This window comes from Salminus brasiliensis, chromosome 6, assembly GCF_030463535.1.
Source record: "Salminus brasiliensis chromosome 6, fSalBra1.hap2, whole genome shotgun sequence".
NCBI lineage: Eukaryota > Metazoa > Chordata > Actinopteri > Characiformes > Bryconidae > Salminus > Salminus brasiliensis.
This window is the reverse complement of record NC_132883.1, coordinates 46,213,646-46,233,645: the sequence shown is the minus strand read 5'-3', so window position 1 is coordinate 46,233,645 and position 20,000 is coordinate 46,213,646. Positions and strand designations below refer to the sequence as shown.

General features: G+C 48.6%; 1 protein-coding gene across 1 annotated transcript in view; it reads left to right on the top strand.

Annotated features, from left to right (window-relative positions):
- ipo11 (importin 11) overlaps window positions 1–19,277 on the top strand; it is a 52,267-nt gene extending 32,990 nt beyond the window's left edge. Inside the window, exons 22-29 of the mRNA XM_072682604.1 lie at window positions 2,539–2,618; window positions 2,854–2,934; window positions 6,690–6,785; window positions 7,679–7,792; window positions 7,938–8,059; window positions 10,633–10,728; window positions 11,128–11,212; window positions 18,327–19,277. Of these exons, the coding sequence (XP_072538705.1) occupies window positions 2,539–2,618; window positions 2,854–2,934; window positions 6,690–6,785; window positions 7,679–7,792; window positions 7,938–8,059; window positions 10,633–10,728; window positions 11,128–11,212; window positions 18,327–18,491 (839 nt within the window). The 3' untranslated portion in view covers window positions 18,492–19,277. The remainder of the gene's footprint in view (window positions 1–2,538; window positions 2,619–2,853; window positions 2,935–6,689; window positions 6,786–7,678; window positions 7,793–7,937; window positions 8,060–10,632; window positions 10,729–11,127; window positions 11,213–18,326) is intronic.
- Window positions 19,278–20,000: the final 723 nt, after the last annotated feature.

Sequence of the window (20,000 nt, the reverse complement as noted above, 5' to 3'; positions counted from 1 at the left end):
GTAGTAGGACAGTGTTACAGTAGTACAGTGTGACAGTAGTAGGACAGTAGCACAGTAGTAGTACAGCGTTACAGTAGTAGGACAGTAGTACAGCGTTACAGTAGTAGGACAGTAGTACAGCGTTACAGTAGTAGGACAGTAGTACAGTGTTACAGTAGTAGGACAGTGTTACAGTAGTACAGTGTGACAGTAGTAGGACAGTAGCACAGTAGTAGTACAGTGTGACAGTAGTAGGACAGTAGTACAGTGTGACAGTAGTAGGACAGTAGTAGGACAGTGTTACAGTAGTACAGTGTGACAGTAGTAGGACAGTAGCACAGTAGTAGTACAGTGTGACAGTAGTAGGACAGTAGTACAGTGTGACAGTAGTAGGACAGTGTTACAGTAGGACAGTGTTACAGTAGTAGGACAGTGTTACAGTAGTACAGTGTGACAGTAGTAGTACAGTGTGACAGTAGTAGTACAGTGTGACAGTAGTAGGACAGTGTGACAGTAGTAGTACAGTGTGACAGTAGTAGGACAGTGTGACAGTAGTAGGACAGTAGTACAGTGTGACAGTAGTAGGACAGTGTTACAGTAGTAGTACAGTGTTACAGTAGTAGGACAGTAGTACAGTGTGACAGTAGTAGGACAGTAGCACAGTAGTAGTACAGTGTGACAGTAGTAGGACAATAGTACAGTGTGACAGTAGTAGGACAGTGTTACAGTAGGACAGTGTGACAGTAGTAGGACAGTGTGACAGTAGTAGTACAGTGTGACAGTAGTAGGACAGTGTTACAGTAGTAACACAGCTTCTTCCCCAGAGCTGTAGCGCTCCTCAACCACAGTGGACACCTCCCACTGTAAACCTCAAAACATACAACTGAGCTGTACCAAACCGGACTGAACAGCTATTTGCACTCTGCTATTTGCACACCTGTACAGACGTTCTCTTTCTGTAAATATTCAGGTCATCTGTAACTTTCTATATATATTTTTCAACCAAATCTGTTTCACACCTCTCAGCTTCTTCAGCTCTTTATTACCTTTAGTACTTTTTACTTTTTTAATTTATCCCCTGTCCTATTTATTGTTTAGTGTCATTTTCCTTTAGTTTAATACTGTAAATAATCTGTGTTCTGTGTTTTTGTTACTTGTCATACGTGTTGCTCTCACCAAGACAAATTCCTTGTATGTGTAACATACTTGGTGAAATAAAGAGATTCTGATTCTGATTCTAGTACAGTGTTACAGTAGTAAAGTGTTACAGTAGTACAGTGTTACAGTAGTAGGACAGTGTTACAGTAGTACAGTGTGACAGTAGTAGGACAGTGTTACAGTAGTAAAGTGTTACAGTAGTAGTACAGTAGTAGGACAGTGTTACAGTAGTACAGTGTGACAGTAGTAGGACAGTGTTACAGTAGTACAGTAGGACAGTGTTACAGTAGTAGGACAGTGTTACAGTAGTAGGACAGTAGTACAGTAGTAGGACAGTAGTACAGTAGTAGTAACATGCTGAACACAAGCTGTAATCAGACTTCGTTAAAGAACACTGAGAAGGGACGTCTGACAGAGCTAGAACTTCAGTTAACTACTGTTTATCAGCCAATCACAGTCAGCGGATCATAAAAGCAGTCTTTACTGATAATCTGTAATAATATCGTTATTAATGCAGTAATGAGAGGCGGTGATTGCAGGCTGTTGATTGGTTGATTAGAGTGAGATGTACATTTTTTGTTTGGAAAAGTAAACAATAACAATAACATCTAGCAGGAGAATTAGGTCAGCATGCACTGCTGACACACACACACACACACACAGACGGTGTGGCTCTGTGAAGATGACAGTGCAGTTAGTGGAGGGAAGTGTGTGGTAATGAAGGCCCTCACTGATCATCCCCCAGCTGTTCATAATCAAACACCTTTAATTACATCATTACATCATCTCTAACTGCCGCCCTTCAGCACTCACAGTAACACACACACACACACACACACTCACACCCTGTCTCTGAATATACTGTAGAAGGGCCGTGTGTGAATATATATATATATATATATATATATATATATATATATATATATATATATATATAAGCAGTGTAAAGAGCTCCCAGCAGACGCTCTGCTTAATGTGAGCTCTGTGTGATGTACTGAATTATACAACATTTCCCACCTCACAATCTGATTGGTTGAGTTCTAACTCTGCTCATATTTGTGATTATAAGTGAGCCAGAGAGCACGCTAACCACCATAGGCTAACCTGGCCACAGTGTCTGTTAACATGACTAGCGAGATTGCTAACCCAGCTCAGACAGAAGCTAAGCTAATGTTGGTTTCGATGAGCTGGAGATAATTAAAACCCACAGGAGCGATCTGTCAGCACGCGTATGGGTAATGTGTAGGGATGCATCCATCCCATACTAGGATCAGATTTCGGTCCTGGCTCTAACAAAATCAGCTGGATCGGGTACTGGATAACCTTTATTAATTCAGTGTCCGCCTCAGCGCTCGAGCCCCTCAAAACCACTCTTATTGGTTCTTCTGTGTTCCTTTGCAGAACTCAGCTCAGAGAACGTGAAGACCTGTTTTCAGATCATCAACGCCTACACCTACCTCTCAGCCTCCGAGTTTCTACAGGTGAGTTCATCAGAAGAGGCTGAGGCAGCACAAGAGCTTTAACTGGGTCTGAACCCAAATACCCCAGAACCTTCTCTACAGTATGTCTAGAACCCAAACCTGACAGTAGACAGTAGAAGTGGAAGTGAAGTGAAGTGTGAAGATCACAGACTGAAGAGCTTCTGTAAGATTTTGCATTAAGATACAAACCCAGGCTTTGAGGATCTGATGAGGATCTGATGATTTGGTGTTTCAGAGCTATGGTGAGGGTCTCTGCAGATCTTTCTGTGAATTACTGAAGGACATCACCAACGAGGGACAAGTCCAAGTGCTCAAGGTGCCTCACTAATATATTCCCTCCCTCCCGTCTCTCTTACTCCCTAACTGCCTCCCTCCCGTCTCTCTTACTCCCTATCTGCCTCCCTCCCATCTCACTTACTCCCTATCTGCCTCACTCCCGTCTCACTTACTCCCTATCTGCCTCCCTCCCGTCTCTCTTACTCCCTATCTGCCTCCCTCCCATCTCACTTACTCCCTATCTGCCTCACTCCCGTCTCACTTACTCCCTATCTGCCTCACTCCCGTCTCTCTTACTCCCTATCTGCCTCACTCCCGTCTCACTTACTCCCTATCTGCCTCACTCCCGTCTCTCTTACTCCCTATCTGCCTTACTCCCGTCTCTCTTACTCCCTATCTGCCTTACTCCCGTCTCTCTTACTCCCTATCTGCCTTACTCCCGTCTCTCATACTCCCTATCTGCCTCACTCCCGTCTCTCTTACTCTCTATCTGCCTCACTCCCGTCTCTCTTACTCCCTATCTGCCTCACTCCCGTCTCTCTTACTCCCTATCTGCCTTACTCCCGTCTCTCATACTCCCTATCTGCCTTACTCCCGTCTCTCTTACTCTCTATCTGCCTTACACCCGTCTCTCTTACTCCCTATCTGCCTCCCTCCCGTCTCACTTACTCCCTATCTGCCTTACTCCCGTCTCTCTTACTCCCTATCTGCCTCCCTCCCGTCTCTCTTACTCCCTATCTGCCTTACTCCCGTCTCTCTTACTCCCTATCTGCCTCCCTCCCGTCTCACTTACTCCCTATCTGCCTTACTCCCGTCTCTCTTACTCCCTATCTGCCTCCCTCCCGTCTCACTTACTCCCTATCTGCCTTACTCCCGTCTCTCTTACTCCCTATCTGCCTTACTCCCGTCTCTCTTACTCCCTATCTGCCTTACTCCCTTGCTCGTTTTTCCCTCATTGCCTCTTTTCCTCATCTTGCCCCACCTTTCTGTCTCTCTCTTTCGTTGTCTCCTCCACCCCGCCTCTCTGTCTGTCCAGCGTCACCCAACCACCCCACCACTCCCCCCTCACTGCACCCCCCGGTGTGAGTGTATAAATATGCTCTTTGGCACATTCTCTTCCACACACTCCTCATTTACATATGTCCACTGATAAGTGTGTGTGTGTGTGTGTGTGGCTGGTGGAACTAGGTTTCCTTTGTAGCTTCTGGGTTTATTCCACTGTGGATCACTCTTCTAACATCTGACTGGTGTGTGTGTGTGTGTGTGTGTGTGGAGACAGAGTGTCCGGAGCTCAGAGGGCTCCCGCTGTGTTAACGCTCCAGGGTGCTGGGGGGAATATTACAGGATAAGAGCTCAGAATAAACTAACCCACTTTCACAGCTCCAAAAGTATCCAGACACTTCTACAGTTCAGCTGCTTTGAGGGGTCTGACTCAGGGGTTCACACACGCAGCTTGTCTAGTCCCTGTAGAGAAGAACTGCCAATAGAATAGGACTCTCTGGAGCAGATCATTATCATGACCCTATTGGCTCCATGCTGCCTAATGCCAGGCGTGGGCTAGAGGGGTATAAAGCCCCCCAGCACTGAGGAGCTGTGGAGCAGTGGAAGAGCTGTGTTCTCTGGAATGATAAACCTGACCTGACTGATGCTCTTACTCTCAGGGGGCTGAATGCAATCAAATCCCCCTCACAGCAATGTTCCGAAATCTAGTGTAAAATCCTCCTAGAAGAGTAGAGGCTGTTCCTGCAGTGAAGAGAGACCAGCTCCGGGGGTATGGAATGGAGTTATGTAAGGACCACGCCCCAAACCCTCCTCCACCCTGTACAGCTGCTCCTCCCACCTCTGCTTCTGATGGCAGACTTACACCCCTCCACTGCCCCTGCTGCTCCCGATGGTGCAATTATACTCAATCTCTGCCCGGCAAGGGCGGGTCTGGCTTCGGGTCCCATCAGCTTGAAGCCCCCCAGAACTCTAGCCCAAATTTCTCGAGTTCTCCTCCTTGCCTCAGCTGGCGTGGTCCGCACTTCACTGGACAGTCTGCATCTCCTTTCAATCAGTATTGATGAGAGAGAGAGAGAGAGGTGTTTAATTAAAAGCATTAAGCCCAATGTTATCAGGCCCCTGCAGTGACACTGCTACTGGATCTGCATGGTGTGTGTGTGTGTGTGTGTGTGTGTGTGTGTGTGTGTGTGTGTGTGGTGTTAAACAGCTGTTAATTCAGTTCAGCAGTGAAAAGCTCAGATCCACTCTGTTCAGCTTCCAGCCGTCTCCATGGAAACAGTCACACTGTTCCCGTCCATCAGGCAGCGTTACTGCGAGAGGTTTACGGTGTATTAGACTGACCACCTCCAGTGGACTCAGAAGACCCGGCTGGGTGTATTGTATGGATGCAGTCCGGAAACATGCAGAAACTGTAGACAGGACCTGCTCTTCCACCTGCTCCTCCACCTGCTCTTCCACCTGCTCCTCCACCTGCTCCTCCACCTGCTCTTCCACCTGCTCTTCCACCTGCTCTTCCACCTGCTCCTCCACCTGCTCTTCCACCTGCTCTTCCACCTGCTCCTCCACCTGCTCCTCCACCTGCTCCTCCACCTGCTCTTCCACCTGCTCCTCCACCTGCTCCTCCACCTGCTCCTCCACCTGCTCCTCCACCTGCTCCTCTACCAGTTCTATCAGCTGTTTTTAAATCCAGGATTGGCTGAGAGTCTGAACAGGGGGACGCATGGCTTGGGTTTATGAGCCGGAACATCTGGGCTGAGTTTGTGTTTGCTGCTCTGTGGCTCTGTGGATCGTTCTGTTTGCCAAAGCCAGGCTGAGAGTACGCTCTGGGCTTGGGGTCTGCAGCCTGACAGCACAGATATGCAGCGGGAGAACACACGCGCACACATACACACACACACACACACACACCCGTACACACACACTGCAGGTTATAACCATCAGAGTGTGTTAGAAGAGGAGCAGATGTTTCATTATCATCTGAATGTGGAATAAAGTTATTGTGTTTATCTGTGACAACAACAAACACACCATAGCAACCACCTATAAGTACTATAGCTACTGCCTGCGATGCCATTGCAGCTGGCTTGCCACACCCTAGCAACCACCTGAAACACCCTATAATCCACCTGATACACCATGGTAATTACATATCAACCACCTGTAATTCCACATTAACCACCTAGTCACAGTGTGAGATACCGTAGCAACCATGGAGCCACTCTCTGTGCTGTGAATTAACTCACAGCACAGACGCATCAGCGTTGTGTTCACTCACTGCTCTGATGCTCTCACTCTCAGCAGGTTGAGTGCAATCAAATCCTCCTCACAGCAATGTTCCAACATCTAGTGTAAAGTCTTAATAAGGAGAGGCTGTTACTGCAGCAAAGGGGGACAATCTCCTGTGTGAGTGTGTGTGAAGATGGACAGACAGAGTGCAGAGTTAAAGCTGAATGTTGAAATTGAGGCTCAGTTGCCGTGGTGATGATCTCCAGCCTTTGATGGTGTGGAGGACAATGGGGGGCTAACTGTGGGATTTAGAGAGGAGTGCTTTTAACCCCCCCGGCCATCAGTCTGCAGGATTACCCAGCATTCCTTTCAGTTAGCTCTCTCTGTATAGCAGCTCAAACTAGACACACCCTCAGTGCCATAGTTTTACTGCAGCCCACCCCTTCACACTGCCCACCCCAGTGCACAAAGCCCAGAGCACTGAAACACACATGTGTAAAGTACAGTGTGTATCTGTGTGTGTGTGTGTAAAGTACAGTGTGTATCTGTGTGTGTGTGTGTGTTCAGGTGGTGGAGATTGTGATGAAAGTGAGCCCCCTGTTGGCCCCCCACCTGTTCCAGCCCCTCCTCCCTGCTGTGTTTCGAGGGATGTTGGATGGAGAGGTGAGTTTTGACTGCTGTTTATACTGTCCACTGACTGACGGACTGACTGCTCCACAGACTGACTGACGGACTGACTGCTCCACAGACGGACTGACTGCTCCACAGACTGACTGACGGACTGACTGCTCCACAGACTGACTGACTGCTCCACAGACTGACTGACTGACGGACTGACTGCTCCACAGACTGACTGCTCCACAGACTGACTGACTGCTCCACAGACTGACTGACTGACGGACTGACTGCTCCACAGACTGACTGACTGACGGACTGACTGCTCCACAGACTGACTGACTGACTGCTCCACAGACTGACTGAATGACTGACTGACTGCTCCACAGACTGACTGACTGACTGCTCCACAGACTGACTGACTGACTGCTCCACAGACTGACTGACTGCTCCACAGACTGACGGACTGACTGCTCCACAGACTGACGGACTGACTGCTCCACAGACTGACTGCTCCACAGACTGACTGACTGACTGCTCCACAGACTGACTGACTGACTGCTCCACAGACTGACTGCTCCACAGACTGACTGACTGACTGCTCCACAGACTGACTGACTGACTGCTCCACAGACTGACTGACTGAATGACTGACTGACTGCTCCACAGACTGACTGACTGAATGACTGCTCCACTGACTGACTGACTGCTCCACAGACTGAATGACTGACTGACTGCTCCACAGACTGAATGACTGACTGACTGCTCCACAGACTGACTGACTGAATGACTGACTGACTGCTCCACAGACTGAATGACTGACTGACTGCTCCACAGACTGACTGACTGACTTATTGATTGATTGATGTTTTGAACTTAAACAGTATTTTTGTTGTTTATAATAACTTTTATTGTGTGTGTGTGTGTGTGTGTGTGTACAGAGGTATCCCGTGGTGATGTCTGTGTATCTGGGTGTGATTGGCCGGGTTCTCCTGCAGAACTCCAGCTTCTTCAGTGCTCTGCTCTCACAGATGGCTCTGGAGAGTAACCAGGAGGTAAACTACCCCAGTTAGAGAAGCCAGATTAAACTGGTGGAGCTCTGGTTTGTTCCAGATTAATATCAGAATTTTATGTCGGGTCAGTATCAGACCCAGTTTAAATATCAGTCAGAACCCTGACCCGGTTCCTCCTGGCCTGCAGATGGACCAGCTGTTGGGGAGCATGATCGAGATGTGGGTGGACCGAATGGACAACATCACTCAGCCTGAGAGGAGGAAGCTGTCCAGCCTGGCTCTGCTTTCCCTCTTACCGTCTGACAACAGGTGGGTCAGTGAGGCTCTCTTCTGAACACCCCCCCTGAACACCCCCCCCCCCCCCAGTGCTCCTCCCCACTGTAATATCTCTTTAAGAAGACCAGGACCACAACACCTCCACCATGCTGTGAATTCACCCTGGACAGAGTTCCCGCGGCTGAGGTCCTGATTAGCTGTCAGCTGCTACATTATTAGCATGATGTAAAACTGCGGTGTGTTGCCGCTCTGACCTCTGGGTAATGATGTAGCGCTACAGAACTCTGTTTACATTCCAATATACTACGGCTTTCAGGCTGTATGGAAATATTGGGGCAGCTGACCAGCCTGACAGAGCTGCTCTGGCACCTCGGTCCATCTCCCATCTGCACATTCCTCATAATGCATCCGACTGCATGGCTCTGGCTGAAAGCCTGCGCTGGAGGATTGCCGTAATGGTGTGGTCCGGGTCCGTGGCTCTAGCGCGCTGTCACAGTCAGGGAAATTGCTTCATCGGTTGGGAGGAACACAAGTTTTCTCCTCTGTTCCTCGGTTCCTCATTAGAGGAACCCGCTGTGTAAAAGCATCCACGGCTCAGGGCATGACCCAGCACCCCAACGCGCTGACGGAGAACCTGCAGCTGGTCATTCTGCTGCTTATTATTGATGCTCTCATTCCAACAGACGCCTCTTATTTAGTACAGCCAGCAAGAACCCGGACAAGTAATGATCTCACAGACATGTTCTTCTGTAGCTTCACAGAACCGTCCATTACACCAGCGTATATAACGATACCTACATTTAGAGCGTTATTAATATTCACCCTAATGAGAGACTGTAGCTCCTCCTCCTCAGTGTATATCACAATACCTACATTTAGAGCGTTATTAATATTCACCCTAATGAGGGACTGTAGCTCCGCCTCCTCAGTGTATATCACAATACCTACATTTAGAGCGTTATTAATATTCACCCTAATGAGAGACTGTAGCTCCGCCTCCTCAGTGTATATCACAATACATACATTTAGAGCGTTATTAATATTCACCCTAATGAGAGACTGTAGCTCCGCCTCCTCAGTGTATATCACAATACCTACATTTAGAGCGTTATTAATATTCACTAATGAGAGATTGTAGCTCCTCCTCCTCAGTGTATATCACAATACCTACATTTAGAGCGTTATTAATATTCACCCTAATGAGAGACTGTAGCTCCGCCTCCTTGATGTATAACAGGAGAGAGGTTCTCCTCCTGCAGCTCCACCACCAAACCTCCATAGTGCAGTAGCAGCAGCAGCGCTCCGGCCCGGAGTGGGAATGACGGAGACGCCCTTCTCCCTGTTCCATAAAGACCCTCCCTGTTTAATCAGTGATCAGTACACGTCTGGAGTCTAGAGTTTAGTTCTGTTGGCATCTAAAGGCTCAAAGCTGTTTTAAGAAACACCCTAAACAGGGGGACAGTTTTGTATATCGCACATCAAAGCAACATTATTAATATGATGATTATTATTATTATTATTACCACCCAGCAGAATTTGTCCTGTGTTGAAATTAAGTCTGGCTGAGATTCGGGTTTATCCGGGCTGCTCGGTCACGTCTGGGAGAAGCGATAAGAAATCTTTAATATGACGCCTCTTTGATGGGTTACCATAGCAGCCATGCTTGCTGCAATATCACCCCATCCAGATAAGACCTGTATTATGCTCCAAAATAGTTATTAAAGTAGTTGTGTTATGAAAGGTGTGAGGGAGGAGGAGTGTGTGTCAGGTGGGGCAAGAGTGTGAAGGGTCCTGAAAGAGTGATCCCACTGGACTGGTCATGTTCTAGCCTCAGGCAGATTCCTCTCACTTTACCCTGTTACACCACCACCGTTATACATCACAGAGCATTATAGAGCGCCCCCTACGCTTCCTGTAGTGTATTACAGTCTGTCAGAATGAGCGTGTGGATCATATGAACATTATAGAGCATTATAGAGCGCCCCCTATGCTTCCTGTAGTGTATTACAGTCTGTCAGAATGAGCGTGTGGATCATATGAACATTATAGAGCATTATAGAGCGCCCCCTACGCTTCCTGTAGTGTATTACAGTCTGTCAGAATGAGCGTGTGGATCATATGAACATTATAGAGCATTATAGAGCGCCCCCTACGCTTCCTGTAGTGTATTACAGTCTGTCAGAATGAGCGTGTGGATCATATGAACGTTATAGAGCATTATAGAGCGCCCCCTACGCTTCCTGTAGTGTATTACAGTCTGTCAGAATGAGCGTGTGGATCATATGAACATTATAGAGCGTTATAGAGCGCCCCCTACGCTTCCTGTAGTGTATTACAGTCTGTCAGAGTGAGCGTGTGGATCATATGAACATTATAGAGCGTTATAGAGCGCCCCCTACGCTTCCTGAATTGATCACCAGTGAGTTTAAATAATAAAAATGAACCTGGAATAAGAGTGAAAATTAAGCTTGAAATAAATAAGAATTAAAATCTTCATTAAAATGTTGTTTTAATGGAGAGAATAAGCCTCACCCCCAGCCTGGTCCTGCTCCTCAGTGTTCTCAGTGGCAGACTGAGTGACACTAACGGTGGTGTTCATTTCTCAGTGTGATTCAGGACAAGTTCTGTGGCATCATCAACATCTGCGTGGAGGCTCTGCACGACGTCATGACTGAAGACCCCGACTCGGGAACGTTTAAAGAGTAAGTGTGTGTGTGTGTGTGTGTGTGTGTGTGTGTGTGTAAAGGCAATATGTGTGAGTAATGGGGTGTAAAATGGCAGGCGAGCGTTCAGTGATGGAGTGTTTGTGTTGGTGTGTGTCGAGCGCCGTCAGCTCAGAGCTCATGATTGGAGGAGCAGGGTGTGAAATGATCACAGAATGGTTCTGCTGGAGGTCCGTGTCTGCAGAACTCTGGGCTGAGTGATGACGACGTCCTGCCTTATGGAAAACCTCGCTGTTTTAGTTCGTGTGCAGAAACACAAGCGGGACGTTCCACCAGTGTCTCACTGCAAGAGTTACAGCAGCTCAGGACCGTATACAATCATACACGTCCTCTCTCTCACTCTCTCTCTCTCTCTCCCTCTCTCTCTCTCTCTCTCAGCTGTATGTTGGTCAGTAATCTGGACGAGCCGAAGTTGTCTGATGATGAAGAGCCTCCGACAGAGCAGGACAAGAGGAGGAAGCTGGTGAGTGTTTGAGTCGGGGTCAGAGGTTGGGGTAGTGTTTACTGTAGCTCATTTAGCCGTGTGTTACTGTTAGTGTGTGATGTCAGGAGGTCAGTATGAAGAAATGAAAGGCACTGCTGACCTGCAGGCACTCGGATGACGAGACTCTAATCATGTGGAACTTGGAAAGTGAAGATGAGGACTTGTCTTCCTCCTGAGTGAAAAAATCATTACCTTCAGCAGGTGGACCCATTTCACCCTGCTGACCGCTGTGACCGCTCACCTGACCCAAGAGAGGCCTGAAATCATGGTAAACAAATTGGCTGATTGACGAGTCTGGCCTAGTTATTACTGCTGCTGCTCTCTCTCAATCCCAAATTCAACAATTCCTACGTTTTGTTTCGGAGACCTGAACACACGTCCACGGGCCTTCCGCAGGTTCAGCGCGGTCGCGCTGAAGACGAGTGGTCACACGCGGTCATGCTGGAGAGCGGTTGGTAGCAGTTTAATCTCAAACAGAGAACATTTAGAGAACGGTTGGGCACTAGATACCCCTGTGCATCCACCCACCTTCACCCTCTCCCCCAGCTGCCAGTGCTGCTCTGTTAAACCTGCTGGCACACACTCGTCCACAAGCACAGTACACACCTGCTGTACACCCCACAGAACTCCTTGGCCCGTCTCACCACAGACCTTAATCGGAGTGACCTCAGACTGGACCAGTTCGTCTCCCTTCTCTCACCTGGGTCACTGTGTGTCCACGGGTTCTGCTGTTGAGGAGGGTACGGTCTGGTGGTGGACGGTCAGGGCTGGGGTGGGCGGTCAGGGCTGGGGTGAGCGGTCAGGGCTGGTGTTTACTACTGTCGTTTATTCAGCAGTGTGTTATTGACGGGGTATTGATGTGGTGGTTAGTGTGTGTTGGTGTGTGATGTCAGCAGGAGGTCAGGAGTGGTCAGGGGGAAGAAAGTCCCTGATGACCTGCAGGAGCACTAATCATGTAGAGCTTACACACTTCCATGAAATCATTTTCCTTTTGGAGTCTCATGAAGGCACTGACCAAACCTCATATTCCAAACACTGATCAGCCATAACATTACTACCACCTGCCTAATATTGACTTGGTCCTTCTCGTGCTGCCACAACAGCTCTGGCCCCTCTAGGTCCACAAGACCTTGAAAGGTGTCGTGCTGTGGTCTGCCTGATGTTCTGGTGGAGATGTTCTGACCCAGTCATTATCTAGAACATCACAGTTTGGTTCTTCTCAAAGTGTCTCAGATTCTTACGCTTGTCCATTTGTCCTGCTTTATCACCTTCATCATCTTCAAGAACTGACTGTTCACTCACTGCCTGATATGTAGCCCCACCCTCGACTGGACTCTGATCATCAGTGCTCTTCACTTCAGGTCTCAGTGGTTGGTGTCTGAACTTCAGTCAGTTGACATGTTTAATTGAGCTCTCAGTGAGTAACATCACAGCTTCTAATCCTCAGTTAAAGACTCCCTTCCTATATTCCCTTCCCAAAGTGACGGTAGGTGATGAGTGTTGGTGTAGGAGAACTCTCCAGGCCCTGCGACACTTCAGACGCTAATTGTGACCTTTCGTGGTCCGCTCCTTCAGCCGTGGATTCAGGCTTTGGGATGCTTGAATATTAATTCCAGTCACTCTTGACTTTTTCCAAAGGTTGTCAACCTTGAGTTGCTTTTCAGACAGAGCAGAGAATCTGCGTGTCTCTATCCTGACGTTCCACGCGTCCAGGTTTCTCAGTTTTGGGTTGTCTGTCAGATGTGATGGTGTGTTTGTTGACCTTGGAATAAGTGGCACTGGCTTTGAAGTGCAGGAAGAAGAAAAGCCCCGCTGTCGCTTTCTGAAAACGCCCCGGCTTTGCAGAACTGTTATTTTCAGAGAGCGTATCTGAAGGGATTGAGAGTCTGGCACTGTTTTGAATGGGAATGAGTCTAGCAGATCAGGTGTCAAATTGAACATTGAGTTCTGGGGGGGCGGGGGGGTCACTCGAGGGAAAAGAAGTAAAATGAACTTGGAAAGATGGAAGACGGCTTCATTGGTTCTCACACAGTTAGCTCTGGCAGGCGGGTACAAGTGAGTGCTGTGCTGATGACTCAAATGGATCTGCGTGGGGGGGTACCTTTACCTGTACCTGGGCCAATCTCTGAGTACTGACCCGTCAGCTCCGGCCGCTGAATAAGCAGCAGCTAGTTTGAAGGGTCACAGGACTTCTTCAGCACATGCCTATTCTCGCGCTGTTCAGCTCTTGGCCAGTGTGGAGAGGGTGGAGGGTGATGGTGTTCAGCTGTAGAAGGTGTAGAAGGAGTGGTTAACAGTGGAGAGCTGATCTACTAACGATACAGCTTTGGTGAGTCCATGTAGGACATACAGAACAGCTGCTGTCCTGCTGTAGTTCAATAGTGTGTGTGTGTGTGTGTGTGTGTGTGTGTGTGTGTGTGTGTGGATGCAGTCTGGTGCTTTTCTGCGACCGCCGGCCTTTCCCAGGGTAATTGAAGATAAGTATAACAGGTTCGATTAACAGCATCAGCGAGGTAGTGGTGCTGGGCCATGAGAACATGGTAATGGACATGCCCACCGAGTCATCCGTCCATTTAGCAGATATTGAAGTGCCCGTAAACATGACTGCTGAGGAGGAGCGTGTTTCAGTAATTCAGTGTTCCTGTAATTCTGTCATTCTGATCGTCCATTTAAACCCAAAATATGCTGAACTGTTCACACCTGAGGGATTAAGGGCTCGCAACCTGAGACATAGACATAGAATCCCATAAACTCCTCATGGCCATGTCTGGAAGCATGGTGTAAAATCTGATAGCCTCCCTCTCTGAAAGCAGTGAAGTCTCTGCTGATGGGATCCATCACGACTGGCTGTATAAAACAGATTACAGTCGTGTTTTATGGTCCAATAGGAAGCTGTCATAAGTCAGGGTTGCCAGACGCAGACTCCTTTCTTTAATAAATGTTTCTGCCACTTTGTGCCACCAGACGCATTTTAACATGGAGGAGTGGGGAAACCCGGGTCCACCTCCTGTGGTATGGGCCCTGACTCTACAGTCGCTTTAATTAAAGCACCCTCAGAGCTTCAGGGAGGTGCAGAATTCAGATCAGTTTTATTTCTGTCGCTCAGACAGCTGCTGCTGCCCCGGTCCAGAAATGAGGGTGCAGCCCCTGAGAGGGAGACTGTATCAGATAGAACTTTCTAGCAGCACGAGGAAGAACCGCTGAGGAGACGGAGGAGTCAGAAGGGGAACTCTGAAAGCGTGAGGAGGAACCATTGAGAGGAACAAAGATCCAGTACATGGAATCTTCCTGAAAGCTGGAATAAGAACCACTGAGAAGAACCCAGACTGATGAGAACTCTCTGAAAGTGTGAGGTAGAACCATCGAGAGCAACTGAAACTCAAAAGGAGAACCTCACTAAGAGCGCGGAGGTGAAGGAAGGCTGAACAGTGGGCTGTGTGAAGGGAGTGGGTGGGGATGATGAGGAGGGCTGCACACTCGACTGGACGGGGCAAACGAGTCCCATTAGGGATTCTGTGGTCGGTTCTTCTGCCATCCACAATCACATACATCACAGCCAGAGCACCCCATTAATATCTTCTACATTCAGTGTGAGGAGGCGCTGGGCGGCGGGCCGAGCCGGTGCTGACTCAGCGTTTCCTGGCCGTGCCTTTCGGAGGTGGAGTCACATTTAATAGGGTCTCTACGAGCAGGACGGTTACAGAGACTCGCTCATCCCTGAAGTGTTTCGTATGCAAACTGCCTCCTTGACCTTTACTTTTCTTTAATGGGTTTATTGGCTCTGGTTTTAATGTATTCCCCTTTGAAGCAGCTCATATCCATACGGTGGCAACATTCCCAAACAAGTGCTGAACGCAGGGAGGACGTTTAATTGGGAATTTAACTTATGTAATGTTATATAGACATTCCAATTCCAGAACCTTTCAAGGCCCAAAACCTGTCTGAAGTTCCTAAAGAGAAGAACTACAGGACAAATCAACCTCACACCACAGCAGTGACAAACCGGCTGACTCCCGGTGGGTAGTGGCGTTAGTGCTGCACTGAAAAGAGCATTAACCCAGATCCTGTAAAACAGAACCTCTCACTGATTCAGAGAGTCAATAATACACTCAGACCGTGAGCAGCTCTAAAGATTCACACTCGGATCAGGCTGGGGTTGATTTCAGTAGACCTGGAGCTTCACTTTCCCCGGGGTTTGGGGTTTGCTTTGGTTTTACGTCTGAGTTCATGATTTCCTGAAAAATATTTTGAATTCCTGAAAGTATTCCCGTCACAGTAAAGTAAAGTTCCAGGAACCTCCTGTGGAGCTCTACCTGTGGCGTGTTGTGGTGTTTTGATGAAGGCAGCCGAACAGGAGTCGTAATCAAACAGCCAATAATAGCACTTCGTTACAGCGGGTGGAGCAAACCCATCCAAGCTGTAGGATCATCTGTCCTGTCAGTTGGAACAGCCTGGAACAGACTGGAACAGCTCATCCCCCGGGACACACCTGCTCAGCTAATGGGTTAGGAGACGTGGGGATGAGTGGGACTATGAAGAAGTCCTGGGATGTTCTGGATGGGAACCTGGGGCGATGGATATGTGCTGCTACTTATGAAACATTTGACCCTTTAGCTTCTTTATTAATATTGGGAATGTGACCCCGTTCAGCTCTGGGGGCGTGCAGGTGGAATGCAGGTAGACAGGAGTGAGTGATGTGGAGGTGAGGAGAACATGCAGATGAAGAGGAAACACCTTTATATTTGAACCTGTAGGAAATGCAGCCGGGCTGTTTTTCTGACGTGTCTCCGAGAGCTGTGAGATACTCCACAGTGAAACCCTTCTTGGTGCTATCCAGAACCATCATACTTCAGTACAGGACAGTTGTCTTTACGAAGAAACTGCAGGTGAGGAGAGTCCGTGTCCTCACGGTCAGCTCAAACTCTGTACTTGTCGTCGTCAGGGTTTTTTATCTGGAGCTGAAGACTGTCGTCGTGTTCAGGGGAGAGTACGTTTCCATGTACATATTTCCCAGGTGCAAATTCCAGACTTATTGAAGGAGACAGAACGTCATCTGAGAACCCCCCTCCTCCGTCCCAAATGTAGTCTGGCTAGACCGCTTAGCTGCTTCTTTAGTTTAGGCTGGAGCTACGCCAAACCACGATGTTCTAGACGACTGGGTCAGAACATCTCAAAAGCATCAGGCAGGTCTTGTGGGGTGTTCCCGGTATGCAGTGGTCAGTACCACCAAGGAAGGACAAGTGGGGTCATGGACGCCCAGGGTTCACTGATGCTTATGAAGGTCCAACCTCACGACTTACAGGACTTAAAGGATCTGCTGTTGACATTAGTCTTGGTGCCAGATACCACAGCAGGACACCTTCAGAGGTCTTGTGGAGTCTATGCTTCGAATGGTCAGATCGGCACGAGGTGGACCTACACAAGATTTGGCAGGTGGTTTTTATGTTATGGCTGATCTGTGTATACCCCACCAGTTAGCACTGGAGCTTTGAGGCTCTTCTCAGGTTTGTCTCTCCTCAGAGTGTTTGGAAGTGTTCAGGAACCTCTATTAGACTTGATCATGTGGTTTCTGACACTGTATGACTCGCTGTTATCTAGAACATGGAGAGGCTTGGCGGTGCTGCTGCAGTTCTGGGTGTAAGTTTAAGTCCTGTCTTTAAATTACCGGACGGGTTCTCCTTAAACTGCAGCAGGTGTTCCATGGATTGATCGTGTTCCAGGGAAGATCAAGGCCGAACTGATCTTTAGGAGTGCGGCTGTTTATCTATCTGATACACTCCGGCTCTCCCAAGGTCGTCTCCGGTGCCGTTAATCTGGGCTCCATCGATCTGTCCTGCTCCGGCTGACAATTTACAGCTGGGATGATGTCGCTCTGCTAACATGTCGCTTCACCAAACTTTCCGGTGTTTTCTCCCATATTTCAGAAGCGCCGGCGTTGTCCTGCTGAGCGCCTCGCTGCCTGTAGGGTTTTGGCACCCCCCAGTTCTTCTCGTGAGATCTCATAGAAGGCCTGCTGGTTCTTTGGGCTCCTGTAGCCGAGCAGAACCTTTTGCTTCCCTTTTTACTGTGTTTGTAATTGAGAATGAGAATAACCTTTGAGGAACCTTGGAAGGATGTCTAACAGGGGCTGTAGCATCCGGCCTGGAGACCCCTGCCCCAGACAGGCCTGACTGTGTGTGATGCCTGAAGGTGTCTTCAAAGCTGAGCTGGGCTGAGAGTTCTGAAGAACCCTCGTTATGAAGAGAGGTTGTGAGGTGGACCTCTGATCTCTGAGATGAGGGTTAAGTGCTTGGAGAGGGGTTGGTCAATGTGAGCAGAGGTCAGATTATTTCTGACCGGGTTTCTGAGTGGATTTGTCGGTACCGGATCGATCCGATGAGTTGATAAACTAAATGAGATCCGTCTGCTGAGTCAGGATAACCGAATTCAGCCTCCGCTGATCTGATTGTGCTGCTCTCTGACCTCGCGCTGGCTGAGCTCACGTTTCCAGTCTGTCTCTCATTGCTGAAGTAGCTGAGGTCTTAGTTCTGAGGTCCGAGTCCCTGTTTTCCTTTGTTACTGCAGCGAGATCGGAATGCAGACATATCATTACCTAAAGGTTCTTACATGCATACAGGATATACATATTGTAGCAGATCAACATCTCTGGAGCAGATTAACATCGTGACCCTATTGGCTCCATGCTGCCTAATGTCAGGCATGGGCTAGAGGGGTATAAAGTGGAGGAGTTGTGTTCTCTGGAATGATGGTGGAGGAGCTCCATCCAGTACTTTTGGGATGAGGTGGGGAGTTGGGGATGAGGTGAGGTGGGGAACAATCAACATCGTGACCTCACTAACAATGATATTGTTGCTAAATGCAATCAAATCCTCAAAGCAATGTTTGTCCAGAATCTAGTAGACACCGTCTCTGGACAGTAGAGACAGTTACTCCAACAGAAGCAGGATCAACTCTTTAATACCCTTGATTTCAGAAGAAACAGTGAAAGAGCAGGTGACTGTTACATACATATGTGTATTACAGTGTGTAAAAATGAGCTCTGTGTGTGTGTGTGTGTGTGTGTGTGTGTGTGTGTGTGTGTGTGTGTGTGTAGTTGGCGCTGGAGGACCCTGTCCACACCGTGTCTCTGCAGCAGTATGTGTATGAGAAGCTGAAGGCTCAGCAGCTGATGATGGGCGAGCCGGCGTTCCAGGCTCTGATGGAGACAGTGGACACAGAGATCGTCCGGCAGCTCCAAGAGTTTCTACACGGACTGTAAACATCAAACACCGAAACTCCATCAAACGAGCTTCCTTCATCTTTACTGATATTACTGATATTACTGATATTACTGATGCTGCTTTTTCTTTTTTTTACGTTTCACTGATGTCCTCATGCTCAGTGTTGAGGAGACGAGACTGGGCGAGAGAGTTAAAGCCCACAGAAGGGCTGAGCTGATGATCAGGAGCCGCTTCATAAAGAGCTGAAGTTTTACCATTACAGCAGCTTTTTAACATCAAACACTGCTTTTGTTTTACAGTAAACTAAACCACCTCCTCTAACCCCGCCCCCAACCTTACCCACTCTAACCCCACCCTGAACATCACCCCCTCTAACCCTGCCCCAACCTTACCCACTCTAACCCCACCCCCGAACATCACCCCCTCTAACCCCGCCCCCAACTATACCCACTCTAACCCCGCCTTCAAACCTGCTGCTATTCCCACTCTGAACCTGTGGTTCTGTGACGATCCAACAGCCAAACAGAGCTCTCACATTATTCCCTTAAGGAGAAGGTTCTGACCCGCAGCGCCGCCGGCCGGGCGAGAGTCCAGACGCTGTTATGGGTGTTTTTTTTTTATTTTGATTATTTTTGAAAGATCAGAGCAGTGGTGAGTTATTGATTATCACTGTGATTTGAGTTCTGATTAAGAATAAACGCCTTGTTCTCCCCACTGTGACTGTAGCTCATTACACACACACACACACACACACACACTCTTACACTTTTTCCACTGTAAAAACATTATTTCACATTCATTTCAATAAAGTTTCATTACTGGTTGATTTGCTGAGAACAGCGTTACAGAAGCCTGCTGTGTGTGTTGGTGTTCTGACCAGGGGGCCGGTTGTCCCACTACTATATCCAGTACTCCCGGGGGGAGGGGGTCACTGTTTACATTATTAGGCTTTATCACTCCATCCCCACTTACACCTCTTACCCTCATCCTTATTATACCACCTACATCCTCTTATGCCGTCATACCCCTGCCTCTCCTCTACCCCTATCTGAAGTGTAGAAGACGGTGACACTATTGACTGGACCTGACAGCTTTCCCCATCCGTTGGCGGACCCAGTGGGCCTGAGTGTCCTCAGTGTGGGGGTCGTTGCAGCAGTGCGGTGGTAAAGGTGATCGATCCAGAAAGTGAAAACCCACCCCATGATTTTGTTCCATCTGGAGAGCGGTTGAAGGACGGTTGGTGAGGTCGGTTGAGGGGCGGTTGGTTGAGGAGCGGTTGAGGAGCGGTTGGTGGGCGGTTGAGGGACGGTTGGTGAGGTCGGTTGAGGAGCGGTTGGTGAGGTTGGTTGAGGAGCGGTTGGTGAGGTCGGTTGAGGAGCGGTTGAGGAGCGGTTGGTGGGCGGTTGAGGAGCGGTTGGTGAGGTTGGTTGAGGAGCGGTTGGTGAGGTCGGTTGAGGAGCGGTTGGTGAGGTTGGTTGAGGAGCGGTTGGTGGGCGGTTGAGGAGCGGTTGGTGAGGTTGGTTGAGGAGCGGTTGGTGAGGTCGGTT